We start from the raw sequence: 14176 nt of genomic DNA, 5'->3' as shown, positions 1-14176 counted from the left end.
AAGCATTCACTTTTATACACTATTTATTTATTCACTACTGATTACTATATACCTGTATGTCAGCGTTACAAAAAAAGTAACTACTGTGGAATCACACAAATAAAATATTCTGGTTTGACAACAACCTTGTCTCAAGTATGTGACAAACAAAAACAACAATGGCAGCTATTTGAGAAAAAAGGTGTATTACTTACAGAATGTAACATTCTACCAATAGAAAAGCAACATCCAATTTTATTAGCGGAAAGCGTACAATTAACTTATTTTCATTGAGTAGCACATTGTTGCTGCACAGAATTGACCCATGGCAGTTCAGCGAGGGGTGCTGAGCTGGATTTGGTTTCTGGCCACCACAGTGTGCAAAAGTGTGTCATTCTGCATCCTCAGTCTCAGATATCCATTGGCTCATCCGGTTTGTCTGCTGCAGGCTCATCTGCAGCCTCGATAACCTAGGACACACAGGGCGGGACACATCACATCTTGATTGGCTACCGTTCAGATAAAAATGGAAAACAAAAAATAAAAATAAAGTACTTATGTCAAACTACCAGGAAGTCTGAAAAGATATTGAGTGGGAGGGAAGCTCACCTTGACTTTAGGTTCTTTGAAAAACGCCTATGTCAAGCAACATGGACGCAGTGTTGCAGTGAGATTATCTCAAGCAAATTTGCTGATACACAAATCAACATCGAAATTGCATGCAACATCCAATCCTATCATACACCCCATAATGGTTTCACTACTGATTTGTTTATATCAAACTGTTTGGTTATTGTAACAGTATCAATAGACAAAATGTTGGCTGTATAGTTTAGCTAGCAAATTCAAATGGAATTGGCAGCACTGCTTATCAAGCTAGCTAGTTCATCTTGGACAGTTTCAGGTTGAGGTCTGGGTACTTTTCATTACACACTCACTCACTCACTCAGTGGCCAGTTCATTAGGTTCCCTCCTACAGACAGTGAGTCACATGGCAGTGGCTTGATCTATAAAGCAGGCATCGAGGCATTCAGTTACTGTTTGACTGAATGTTAGAATGGGCAAAACGAGTGACCTAAGCGACTGAGTGTGGTATGATCGTTGGTGCAGGTCGTGCCGGTTCAGTATCTCAGAAACGGCCGGCCTCCTGGGCTTTTCACGCATGACTGTGTCTCGGGTTTATCGTGAATGGTGCGACAAACCAAAAAACATCCAGTCAGCAGCAATCCTGTGGGCGAAAACAGCTTGATGATGAGAGGTCGAAGGAGAATGGCAAGAATCGTAAAGCGAACAGGCGGGCCACAAACAGGCAAATAACGGCACAGTAGAACTGGTGTACAGAACAGCATCTTGGAACGCAAAACTAGTCGGTCCTTGTCACGGATGGGCTATTGCAGCAGACAACTACACCAGGTTCCCCTCTCATCCTCAAACAAGAAGTGGCTCCAGTGGGCACGCGATCACCAACACTGGACAATTGAGCAGTGGAAAAGCATCGCCCGGTCCGACAAATCCTGGTTCATGTTGCGTCATGCTGATGGCAGTCTGGATTTGGCGTAAGCAGCATGAGTCCATGGAACCATCCTGCTTGGTGTCAACAGTACAGGCTGGTGGCGGTGGTGTAATGGTGTGGGGAATGTTTTCCTGGCAAACGTTAGGTTCCTTGATAGCAATTGATACCAGTTTGTATGCCACAGCGTATCTGAACATGCTGGCTGAAGACCTAGCTAGCCAGTTACTAGCTAACACCAGGAAAAAAATTAAAATAGCTAACACCAGACACAGATGAAAGCGGAAATATTAGAAGAATATATATATTTTTTAAATATTTACTGACACACTGCAGTCAAATTTCTGCACCAGTAGACTAGCTACCTAGCTATGTAAACCACACGCCTTCTGCGATGTTGGTTACATGGTGGTACTTATTTAAGTTAGGTAAGAGAATAAGATGTTACCATTGGTGTATTAAAATTATACTTTTTGTGATGTCATGAAAAGCCCTTAATAATCCTGCCTCCATCCCGCCTCAAAAGTGGGCGGGTATTTCTGACATAGCGAACCAGTGGCACCTCGAGCTGGCTACGAACTAGCAGGGGTTGACGACAGTTGTGTGTACTGAGAGGCACGAGCAAGAAGACAATGGCGGAAGCGGAGATGGAGCCAACATCGGTTGGTGGTGGAAATGAAAAATTGACTTTTGTCCAAAGAAATGGAAAGAAATAAGCTAAATTGATGTGAGATACTAGTGTTGATACTCCTACAAGATACAATGGGGAATTATGTTTTCTGAAATGATGTACACCTGACTTGGTGAACCCATTGAAGACATCCAAAGTTGTGGAGAATGCTTTGTGTAAAGTAAAAATCTGTGAAAATCACAAGAAGTGGGCTTCATCAAATTGTGTGTCTAAGGTGTTGGAACTCACACAATTTGGAGAATATGATGTGTCGTGCTTTGAGCTACAGAGCAGGGCACCTATTTAAAGAGTAATTTTGGGAGTGTCGGAAGAAGTTGACATTGATATACTAAAGAAAATTCCTGGAATGGTTGATGTATGCTTGATGATGTGGAGTCCCTCCCGACCCGAGTGCAGCTGACACAGATGAAAGCGGAAACCTATAAGCAGGGTTGGGGAGTGACGGATTACAAAACAAACTTAATCAGTAACCAGAAAAAATATTGTAACAAGATTACAGATACTTTTGAAAAACTAGATGATTACTTCTAGGATTACTTTTTAATTCAGAAAGGATGTTTGCAAAAAAATTTGACACCTTTCTGTTTTCTCAATGACATTCAAAATCAGCATTGAAAAAAGGAGCAAGTTTAGTTTGTTTTCCTCCTGAGCAAGTCTGACCACAAGTCAGAAACCACTATGATGACACCAAATACGTTTGATGGATTGCGGGAAAAGAGTAGGAATAGGCTTTTGTAGGACAGTCCAAGCTACTGTATATGTCTTCCAATGGTATGACTGCTGTCAGCATCCAAAGATTGTCGAACTTCAACAGTTGGAGGTAAGGACGACATCAGTGATGTAGCCTACGGGCGATACGGATATCACTAAGGCCTATTACAGGCTACATAGCGCATTGATGCGAATCACACTGCTGCCCTCAGCTATTTGCGCCTTACGGATTGTGGTTGTTGTGAATGGCTGTTCACAAATGTATATATATATGCTACAGTTGTCTGTCCACCACACATGTAAACTAGCTTGCTTGCTCTTACACTCTTAGAAAAAAAGGTTCCAAAAGAGTTCTTCGGCTGTCCCCATAGGATAACCCTTTTGGGTTCCAGGTAGGACCTTCTGTGGAAAGGGTTCTATATGGAACCGAAAAGGGTTCTTCAAAGGGTTTTCCTATGGGGACAGCCAAAGAACCCTAAGAGTGTATCCGCACTGACTGGTGAAGTAATTTAATGAGCTAACTGTAAAAAATGGTTGATTCCACAGGTAAAAAAAGGAACAGAAAGGAACGATATAAACCAGTACTTGTTTGGCCTTCGAACCGGATCAGAACATTATTTTGCTGATCGGAATAGTGGAGCGAAACAAAAAAAAAGTAGTGGTTCTCTTTCAATTGGAAAATAAATGTCAGTTGCAACACATTAGAAAGTAACCAGCCCAGTCTGAGGTCCTGAGCGCTCTGGAGCAATTTTCATCAAGGGTCTCTGTACTTTGCTCTGTTCATCTTCTCTCGATCCTGACTAGTCTCCCAGGTATTTTGGTTTTCTATAAATGTGAAAAATGTTGAAAAACCTGTTTTCGCTTTGTCATTATGGGGTACTGTGTGTAGATTTGAGGAAATTATTTTATTTAATCCATTTTAGAATAATGCTGTAACGTAACAAAATGTGTAAAAAGTCAAGGGGTCTGAACACTTTCCAAATGCACTATATCTTGAAACGTATCGAATCGTCTTGAAAGGCAAAGATCCACATCCCTACTATCTAGATATGTAAACCACGCCTCTCTGAATGCAACTTCTGCAATGTTGGTTACAAGGTACTTATTTCAATTAGGTAAAAGAATAAGACGTTAACATTGGTGTATTAAAATTAGGCTTCTTTTTTTCTTCTTCGTCTCTCAAAAACCCCTTAATAATCCCACTGCCTCCAAGTGTTTGGCATGGGGGAAAGGACCAATAACTTTATGATCAGCTTTACTTGAGGACCAAAACGTTGACCGTGGCGCCATACAGGTTGAAAAATAGTTGGGAAGAGATTGGATGTGCCGATTCCTTAGCACGTGGTTTATGAGCTGATATGCAAAACAACGCTTGATTCAAAACGTATTTTTTTCAATTTAAATAAAAAAATGTCCATAAACAGAATTATGTATACTGAACTAAATTATAAAAACACATGTAAAGCGTTGGTCCCATATTTCATGAGCTGAAATAAAATATCCCAGAAATGTTCCATACGCACAAAAAGCTTGTTTCTCTGAAATTGTGCAGACATGTTTACATTCCTCTTAGTGAGCATTTCTCCTTTGCCAAGATAATCCATCTACATGACAGGTGTGGCATATCAAGAAGCTGATTTAACAGCATGATCATTACACTGTGCTGGGGACAATAAAAGGCCACTAAAATGTGCCGTTTTTTCACAAAACACGATGCCACAGATGTCTCAAGTTTTGAAGGAGCGTGCAATTGGCATGCTGACTGCAGGAATGTTCACCAGAGCTGTTGCCAGAGACTTCAATGTTCATTTAAACCTCCTCTGTCCTTTTAGATAATTTGGCAGTACGTCCAACCGGCCATCTCAATTGGTTTGGGAGGCCAGATCATCTGATGCAGCACTCCATCACTCTCCTTCTTGGTCAAATAGCCCTTACACAGCCTGGAAGTGTGTTGGGTCATTGTTGTGTTGAAAAACAAATGATAGTCCCACTAAGCACAAACCAGATGGGATGGCGTATCGCTGCAGAATGCTGTGGTAGCCATGTTGGTTAAGTGTGCCTTGAATTCTAAATAAAATCACTGACAGTGTCACCAGCAAAGCACCCCCACACAATCACACCTCCTCCTCCATGCTTCACGGTAGGAACCATACATGCAGAGATTCTTTCTCCTACTCTGCTTCTCACAAAGACACTGCAGTTTGAACCAAAAATCTCAAATTTGGACTCCTCAGATCAAAGGACAGATTTCTACTGGTGTAATGTCCATTGCTCATGTTTCTTGGCCCTAGCAAGTCTCTTGTTATTGGTCTCCTTTAGTAATCAAATCAAAACGTTTATTTGTCACATGCGCCGAATACAACAGGTGTAGATCGTAAAATGAGAGTGAAAATAACAGTAGCGAGGCTATATACAGATGGTACCGGTACAGAGTCAATGTGCCAGGGCACTGGTTAGTCAGGCTAATATGTACATCTAGGTATAGTTAAAGTGACTATGCATAGATGATAAACAGAGAGTAGCAGCAGCGTAAAAGAGGGGTTGGCGGGTGGGATGGTGGCGGGAAAAATGCAAATAGTCCAGGTAACCAATGTGCGGGGGCACCGGTTAGTCGGGCTAATTGAGGTAATATGTACATGAATGTATAGTTAAAGTGACTATGCATAGATGATAAACAGAGAGTAGCAGCAGTGCAAAAGTGGGGTTGGCGGTAGTGGTTTCTTTGCAGCAATTTGACCATGAAGGCCTGATTCACGCAGTCTCTTCTGAATAGTTGATGCATTTATTTGGGCTGCAATTTCTGAGGCTGGTAACTTTAATAAACTTTTCCTCTGCTCCAGAGGTTTCTCTGGGTCTTCCTTTCCTGTGGTGGTCCTCATGAGAGCCAGTTTAATAATAGCGCTTGATGGTTTTTGTGACTGCACTTGAAGAAACTTTAAAAGTTCTTGAAATTTTCCGGATTGACTGACCTTCATGTCTTAAAGTAATGATGGACTGTCGCTTCTCTTTGCTTATTTGAGATGTTCTTGCCATAATATGGACTTGGTCTTTTACCAAATAGGGATATCTTCTGTATACCAATCCTACCTTGTCACAACAACTGATTGGCTCAAACGCATTAAGAAGGAAAGAAATTCCACAAATTAACAAGGCACACCTGTTAATTGAAATGCATTCCATGTGACCACCTCATGATGCTGGGTGAGAGAATGCCAAGTGTGTGCAAAGCTGTCATCAAGGCAAAAGGTGGCTACTTTGAAGAATCTCAAATATAACACTTTTCTACATGATTCCATGTGTTATTTCATAGTTTTGATGTCTTCACTATTATTCGACAATGTAGAAAATAGTACAAAATTAAGAAAACCCTTGAATGAGTAGGTGTCCAAACTTTTGACCGGTAATGTATATCAAATTACTTTATTCTTGCTATGTAACTACTGTAAAAGCCAAATAAATACACTTTATGGTCCAACTTTAGAGGCAGGTATTTTTCCTACTTTGATCTGAATTGCTTGCTCTCTGGGGTTTTAGGTTCGGTTTGATCTAATCTGCTGATCTAAAAAGGGCTTGATAAATACATCTGACTGATCTGGTTTCATCCAAATGTCATCCAATTTCATGAAAAACATGATTTTGACTGTTCGGGACCATCAAGTGAAATTTGTGATGTCATGTTTGTTAACCATTCTATAATATTATTATAATCTCATCTACAAATATCTTTGAGAGTGCATTATCCTAGCCTGGATACCAAGTTAATTGTTCTGTTTCAGTGTGGATCCAGGCTAGCATTAATCCAACCACTTTCCACAGTAACTCCAAGTCGACTCTTACCTTTCTCTGTGGCCTCTCCTCCAGACCCTCAAGGAAAGGACCCACGTCATCATCGTCGTAGATGGTGAACTCCATGTCTTTCCCCACAATGCCGATTGAGACATTCTGAAAGGCAAGGAGAGCTACTCAGTAAAGCCGAGGGTTGTGTTCAATAGGCACCAAACAGAGAGGGACTCCATTTTATTTTCATGTTGTAAAACGTTTTAAAACATTTCTGTTGGGTGACCTAATGAACACAGCCCTGTACTATGGGGAACATGAGGGCTATGACAGGTTGGTTGAGCCATATAAGCTTACCTTAGTGGTGAGGTCCTGTTCAGCTGGGAGTGTTTCTCTGAGCCCAAGCAGACCATGCCTGACCAGCTCATTCAGATTACCTGAGTATAGTCAATGCAATGGACAAAAGGATAAATGCACAGAACAGGTGCTGAGTTGTGTACAGTTGAAGTCAGAAGTTTACATACACCTTAGCCAAATACATTTAAACTCAGTTTTTCACAATAAACTCAGTTTTTCACAATTCCTGACATTTAATCCTGTGAAATGTCAGAATAATAGTAGAGAGAATGATTTAATTCAGATTTTATTTCTTTCATCACATTCCCAGTGGGTAATGAAGTTTACATTCACTCAATTAGTATTTGGTAGCATTGCTTTTAAATTGTTTAACTTGGGTCAAACGTTTCAGGTAGCCTTCCACAAGCTTCCCACAATAAGTTGGGTGAATTTTGGCCCATTTCTCCTGACAGAGCTGGTGTAACTGAGTCAGGTTTGTAGGCCTCCTTGCTCGCATACACTTTTTCAGTTCTGCCCACAAGTTTTCTGTAGGTTTGAGGTTAGGGCTTTGTGATGGCCACTCCAATACCTTGACTTTGTTGTCCTTAAGCCATTTTGCAACAACTTTGGAAGTATGCTTGGGGTCATTGTCCATTTAAAGACCCATTTGCGACCAAGCTTTAACTTCCTGACTGATGTCTTGAGATGTTGCTTCAATATATCCACATATTTTCCTGCCTCATGATGAATCTATTTTATGAAGTGCACCAGTCCCTCCTGCAGTAAAGCACCCCCACAACATGATGCTGCCACCCCCGTGCTTCACGGTTGGGATGGTGTTCTTTGGCTTGCAAGCCTCCCCCCTTTTCCTCCAAACATAATGATGGTCATTATGGCCAAACAGCTCTATTTTTGTTTCATCAAACCAGAGGACATTTCTCAAAAAGTACAATCTTTGTCCCCATGTGCAGTTGCAAACTGTAGTCTGGCTTTTTTATGCAGGTTTTGAAGCAGTAGCTTCTTCCTTGCTGAGCGGCCTTTCAGGTTATGTCGATATTGGGCTCGTTTTACTGTGGATATAGATACTTTTGTACCTGTTTCCTCCAGCATCTTTACAAGGTCCTTTGCTGTTGTTCTGGGATTGATTTGCACTTTTTGCACCGAAGTATGTTCATCTCTAGGAGACAGAACGCATCTCCTTCCTGAGCGGTATGACGACTGCGTGGTCCCATGGTGTTTATACTTGTGTACTATTGTTTGTACAGATGAATGTGGTACCTTCAGGGGTTTGGAAATTGCTCCCAAGGATGAGCCAGACTTGTGGAGGTCTACAATTATTTTCTGAGGTCTTGGTTGTTCTTTTGATTTTCCCATGATGTCAAGCAAAGAGGCACTGAGTTTGAAAGTAGACCTTGAAATACATCCACAGGTACACCTCCAATTGACTCAATTAGCCTATCAGAAGCCTCTAAAGCCATGACATCATTTTCTGGAATTTTCCAAGCTGTTTAAAGGCACAGTCAACTTAGTGTATGTAAACTTTTGACCCACTGGAATTGTGATACAGTGAAATAATCTGTCTGTAAACAATTGTTGGAAAAATTACTTGTGTCATGCACAAAGTAGATGTCCTAACCGACTTGCCAAAACTATAGTATGTTAACAAGAAATTTGTGGAGTGGTTGAAAAATTTGTTTTAATGACTCCAACATAAGTGTATGTAAACTTCCGACTTCAACTGTAGGTGTGTGTGAGTGAGATATGCTACACCGAACAGTATAGTATGTGTAGTATGTGTAGTAGACATATGTGTGCCCTCAGGTATGCATTCGTGTTAGTAATTGTTAAAACCACAAATAGTGTGTGTGTGCATGCTCTCACAGTCCAGGAAGGTCTCCATGTGTCTCTCTAGGTATGTGCGGGCAGACTGGGAGCGAGCTCCAATGGACATGGCTTTGCAGTCAAAGTAGTTTGCAGAGGGGCAGGTCTGGAAGATATGAGGCCCCATGTCCTACAAGAAGATACCAAATGACTTTTTTGCTTCACATTACTAATGTACAGAGTTTTACACACCTTGATCAGCATACATAGTTTCCCTTAAAAGATGACAAAGAGAACTTACATCGTAGCCAGCGATAAGCAGTCCCACACCATAGGGTCTTCTTCCATACCTCTGTGTGGGAATTTGAGTTTCTGAGGGACTGGTCAAGGGTTACCTTGTCAACTGTCTACAGAGCACAGCGCACCATTTCCCAAACCTCACCGCTTAAATCACGAAAGTGTCATTTTTGACATTGATATCCAATAAAAATGTATGCCATGTGTCAAACTTTCAAACGTATTGTTTGGGGTCCCCTAGGACTGTCCTAAACTCAGCAAAATGTTAATGCAAGGCAAACTGGGAGCGGGCTTCTAGGGATCAATAATTGAAAGCATGACTGAAAGGATACTGCTTCCGATGAGAGTGACGAGGCGTGATGCTGGGAGAGGCCTGTCAAACACAAACCTGGAGTCCAGGCATTCCTGCCTCATGAAGTTACTGTTGAAGAAGATAGAAGGGGAAAGAAGTGGTTATCTTGACACAAATTACAGTGGATATACATTGCACACAGACACATGGTTTTTCATACATTTTATTTCTAAAATTGGATACCGAGGTGTGTGTGTGTGTTGTAGGTAGCCTAGTGTGCGGCAGGTAGCCTAGCGGTTAAGAGCGTTGGGCCAAAGGTTGCCCATTCGAAACCTCGAGCTGACTAGGTGAAGAATCTGTCAATGAGCAAGGTACTTAACCCTAACTGTTCCTGTAAGCCGCTCTGGATAACAGCGTCTGCTAAATGACTCAAAATGTAAATTTTTTTTTTTTAAATGGTACCAGAGGAGCCTGGCATCTGCAGTCAGCCCGGCAATGGAGATGCCAATGTGTTCATCAACGTGGAGGATCTTCTTCTGGTGAGCAGCCAGCTCTGACTGGGCTCGCTGTGGAGAAACAAACACCAGTCTCACTCAACAGTCCATTGACAGTCACTGCGAGTGGCTCACGCCACACGTCCAATGCGGCAGGTAAAAGACATACCCTTTTCCTGATACCCCAGTGTAACCCCAGTGTAGCTCCTATGTAACTCTTGAAAAAACAAAACTGTCAGTGTAGAATAGAACTGGGATATTATTGGGGAATACCTTGAGAGCAACCAGGACTGCATGGGTTCTGGACTTAAGCCCCACTGTAGCCGAACCTTGTTTCACCGCCTCCATGGCGTATTCGATCTGGTGAATGCGCCCCTGAAACACAAGTGCATTGATAACTTTAACTTATTTGGGAGACACTGCAGGGAACCTCATTCCCTAAACATTTAGATTAATTTTAATGTTCACACTCTAGTGAGTACATGAGGAAGTTGCAAGCAATAACGACCCCAAAAAAAGGCTAAAAAAAGTCCCTTACCTGAGGACTCCATACTGTGACATCGTTGTCATACTGGTTACGGAACTACAGAGAGAGAGAGAGAGAGAGAGAGAGAGAGAGAAAAGGCAGTAGTGTCAATATTTTCAATGTACATTTGTCTAGAAATACACACAAAATGTTTTACTTACGTAGTTCTCTTGCATTGCAATGAGTTATCGACCAAAAAACTGTTGTGGACTGCACCTCAACACAGAATGTGCTTGCCACCCTAGACTCTTCCAGACAAAGGTATTGCATTGCTATAAATAAATTATAGAGCCAGCTAGAAAGCAACCTTGTGGCTTTGTTTACGCCACCTATCATGGGGGTGCATCTGAACCAGAATCTGCCCTTACAGGAAAGGTTGATATGGCGAATCTCCTTTAAGCCCAGGAAGCAGCCATTGACCTGCTTTTCAAGCGTAATAATCTCAAAATACGTTTATTACTCACCAAATTAAGTTTCAATTAGCAACAATCGTCATTTACTGCTGTCACGGCTGGTATGTATTTCCAAAAAAGGTCTAAATAAAAAGTTTTCTGTAATGGAAAAAAAGGCCTCTGCGGCACCTCCAACGTATTGAGCTGTTGTAGACTTACAACCTGTGCATGCAGTCAGGTTAGGGCTCTCGGGGTTCCTTGGGACGTGAGTGATTGAAGGTGTCGAATAGGATTTTTTTCTTCAGTTGCTTGCAATGGTGGAAAAGGTATCCAATTGTTCTACTTGAGTAAAAGTAAAGATACCTTAATAGAAAATTACTCAAGTAAAAGTCCCCCAGGAAAATACTACTTGAGTAAAAGTTTTAAAGTATTTGGTTTTAAATATACTTAAGTATCAAAAGTAAAAATCATTTCACATTCATTATATTAAGCAAACCTGACGGACCGATTTTCTTGGTTTTTTAAATTTACGGATAGCCAGGGACAACACTCAGACATCATTTACAAATGAAGCATTTGGGTTTAGTGAGTCGGCCAGATATGAGGCAGTAGGGATGACTAGGAATGTTCTCTTGATGTGTGTGAATTTGACCTTTTTTCTGTCAAGCTAAGCATTCGAAATGTATAGAGTACTTTTGGGTGTCAGGGAAACTGTATGGAGTAAAAACAAAATTATTTTATTTAGGAATATATCGTAAGTGGAGTAAGCTGTCAAAAATATAAATTGTAAAGTAAAGTCAAAAATATAAATTGTAAAGTAAAGTACACATACCCCCAAAAACTACTTAAGTAGTACTTGAAAGTATTTTTACAGCAGTTTTCTTTTTTAAAACTCCATATTTGTTGAGTAACGAACGTATTTTAACGTTATTAAATATGAAAAGCTGGTGAATGGCAAGTTGAATAGCTGCTTCCTGGGTTTAAAGGAGATTCGCCATACCGTTTCCTGTAAATCCAGATTCTGGTTCATGGGTGCACCCATAGAATTAGAATAGGACCTCTATGGGTGCACCTCTCATGACGTCGAACATGTTTGAAGTTTCAGAGGTACAATAGGCATGATAGCTTTGTTCAAGCAACAAAGTAGCTGGTCATAAACAGTTGGAAGAAAGCATCTAGTTAGCTAAAAGTTTAATTTGCCTTTGCCTCCATAGGTAAGGTTGACTGCAAAGAACACCGGCATTTGGTAAAAGTTGGGTAGCGAAAGTGAAACACTCAACATTTACTAGGCTAGCTAGCTAATACAGCTATGTAGCTAGCCAGCCATCTAAATTAGCTACCGTTAACTATGTTAGCTCCTAGCTAGCTACATCAACTAGGTTGGCTACTTTATTTAATCTATTGTTACAACTAGCTAGTTTGCCAATAAGGCAGTAACTAGCTAACTCGTGCAAAATCATAAACTTCCATAGACGCTACTATAGTAGCTATGTTTTATGCTTACTCACAGTGCACTCGTTTCGTAACGTTAGTGTTAATAGACTAGCTAACGTTAACTATTTTAACGAGTGGTAGCTAGAATCCTTATCAAACACCTTTGTCATTCAATGTATGCAATCTGTATTATTTAAGCAAATATTCAAAGCTTCAAACAAAACGCATGCTTTATACACTCTTACCATCTCTGCTGCTGAACTGTGACTTGGTTTGATTTATTTTCCTAAATGTGTGACGTAGGAAAAGCTGTAGATCTCAGAAGTCTGTCCAGTCGATGAAAAATCGAAATGTCATCAAAGATTGGAAACTTTACTCATTTTGACTTGACCAAAGACGGCTATCTACGTCAAATGTACTTTTTAATGCCATGATTCCTGTCAATTCTGAAAGTAAATTTAGATTTTTGATGAATGTAAAAAAATATATATATTCCATTCATGTTTACTTCACATTCATGGTCCTCGGAGGTTGCAATAACTAGAATAAAATACTTTCAGTAATGCAAGCAAACAACATTTTGTTATAGCATTTTTTTTCTTCAATGACAGGCATAATTGCAGTGTGACTAGATGAGCACTTTGAATGTCAACAACAACAATACACAATATCCTTCAGTAACCTGTTTTTTTTCTTCAGAAAAAGTGTTATACACTTCCAGGACCTCTGCTAACAGAAATCTTAATGTCTCTGTACAAACCACTCATGGTGTTTCAGACTCATCATAAAAAGTTTTCAGCGTTTAATGTCTCTTTCTAGGGACATTTCTATGCATTTATAAAGTTCTCCTCGCTCTCAGCTTCTCCCACTCTTTTTTTCTATTTCTCTTTCTCCCCCTCTCTCTCCACCCACCCCCCTGTCCATTTTTTTTGGGTTGAAACGGCTGGACACTGAGAGCCTGGACCCTGTTAAAGATATCTGATGTACCCTTGATCCGGGGGGAGATGAATTAAAGGAGCTGTGCTGACGAGCCCTCCTCCCCTGCCAAGGCAGAGGCGGCAGCAGCAGCCATTACATCAGCGCGCCTCCTTTGTGATTGAGATTGTAGTAGCTGTGCTGAGCTCAGCATGTTTCGCCAGGGCTTAATTTAACTCTGCCAAACGGCCACCTTTTAATTTTTCAAATGGAAGAGTGTCCTGAGTCACTCTGTGACGGGTCCAAGCCACGCCGCTGGCCCTCATGCGGAGAAAGAGGAGGGCGGAGGTGTTTAAAGGTGTAGCGGTATGGGTTGGGAAGACAAAAGTAATGTCGCTTACCCAGACCATGTCTCGGAGAAGAAATACATCAGTGCGTTGTCAGCTGTGCTTAGCTATACCAATCAATGACACAACTAAATGTGTTAGCACAAATCCAGGCTATGCTTAGCTATCAATCAAAGGCACAATAGTGTACGTGTTACCACAAACCCCAAAGGATTGTCGCAATTTTGGTGGGGCAATATATGTTTTTGAAGCCCTAATAGGGTTCAGGCCCTTTGACCCTTGTTATTCTCATCACAGACAAAATCAAGCATTTTTATATCTTCAAGTTGTAGTTGGATTTCAAAAGAGAGGCATCGGAGTTCTCCCAGCGACTCACTGGTGAGAGATGATGATGCATCAGCACCAGTGGTGTACCTGGATGTGCCTCCAGATATTGGATTACTTGAGTATTCGGAGTAATTAAATGTGTCTAAATATGCCCCCATCTCGCACCCATGTTGCTTAAAATAGACCGGCGATGTGTTTAGCCTGGAAATCGACTGGACTAATGGGAGCGACAGGCAGCCGGTCTGCATTAAGCTGGCAGGTAACATGAAGTGGGTCAAGGATCATCAGCCACACACGGAATGAGCGGAAGGCCCCCCTCAACAGGTT

General features: G+C 41.2%; 1 protein-coding gene across 1 annotated transcript; it reads right to left on the bottom strand.

Annotated features, from left to right (window-relative positions):
* Nucleotides 1-166: 166 nt before the first annotated feature.
* Nucleotides 167-12700, bottom strand: LOC106561070 (proteasome subunit alpha type-1). Its single transcript, XM_014124690.2, has 10 exons — nucleotides 12506-12700; nucleotides 10447-10491; nucleotides 10182-10283; nucleotides 9877-9980; nucleotides 9455-9543; nucleotides 9127-9197; nucleotides 8886-9015; nucleotides 7026-7105; nucleotides 6729-6833; nucleotides 167-449 (listed from the first exon to the last, which is right to left on the bottom strand). The coding sequence occupies exons 1-10, from the start codon at nucleotides 12506-12508 to the stop codon at nucleotides 390-392; spliced, it is 789 nt and encodes a 262-aa protein (XP_013980165.1). The 5' UTR covers nucleotides 12509-12700; the 3' UTR covers nucleotides 167-389.
* Nucleotides 12701-14176: the final 1476 nt, after the last annotated feature.

The sequence above is a fragment of the Salmo salar genome, chromosome ssa10 (assembly GCF_905237065.1).
Source record: "Salmo salar chromosome ssa10, Ssal_v3.1, whole genome shotgun sequence".
NCBI lineage: Eukaryota > Metazoa > Chordata > Actinopteri > Salmoniformes > Salmonidae > Salmo > Salmo salar.
The sequence above is the reverse complement of the archived record's forward strand: the minus strand, read 5'-3'. Positions and strand labels throughout refer to the sequence as shown.

Bases quoted from the DNA above. Each gene is read 5' to 3' on its own strand.
- LOC106561070 (XM_014124690.2), bottom strand. The intron at 7,106-8,885 runs GTGAGAGCATGC...GACTATACTCAG, and splicing joins CATGGAGACCTTCCTGGACT to GTAATCTGAATGAGCTGGTC. The intron at 6,834-7,025 runs GTAAGCTTATAT...CTTGCCTTTCAG, and splicing joins AACAGGACCTCACCACTAAG to AATGTCTCAATCGGCATTGT.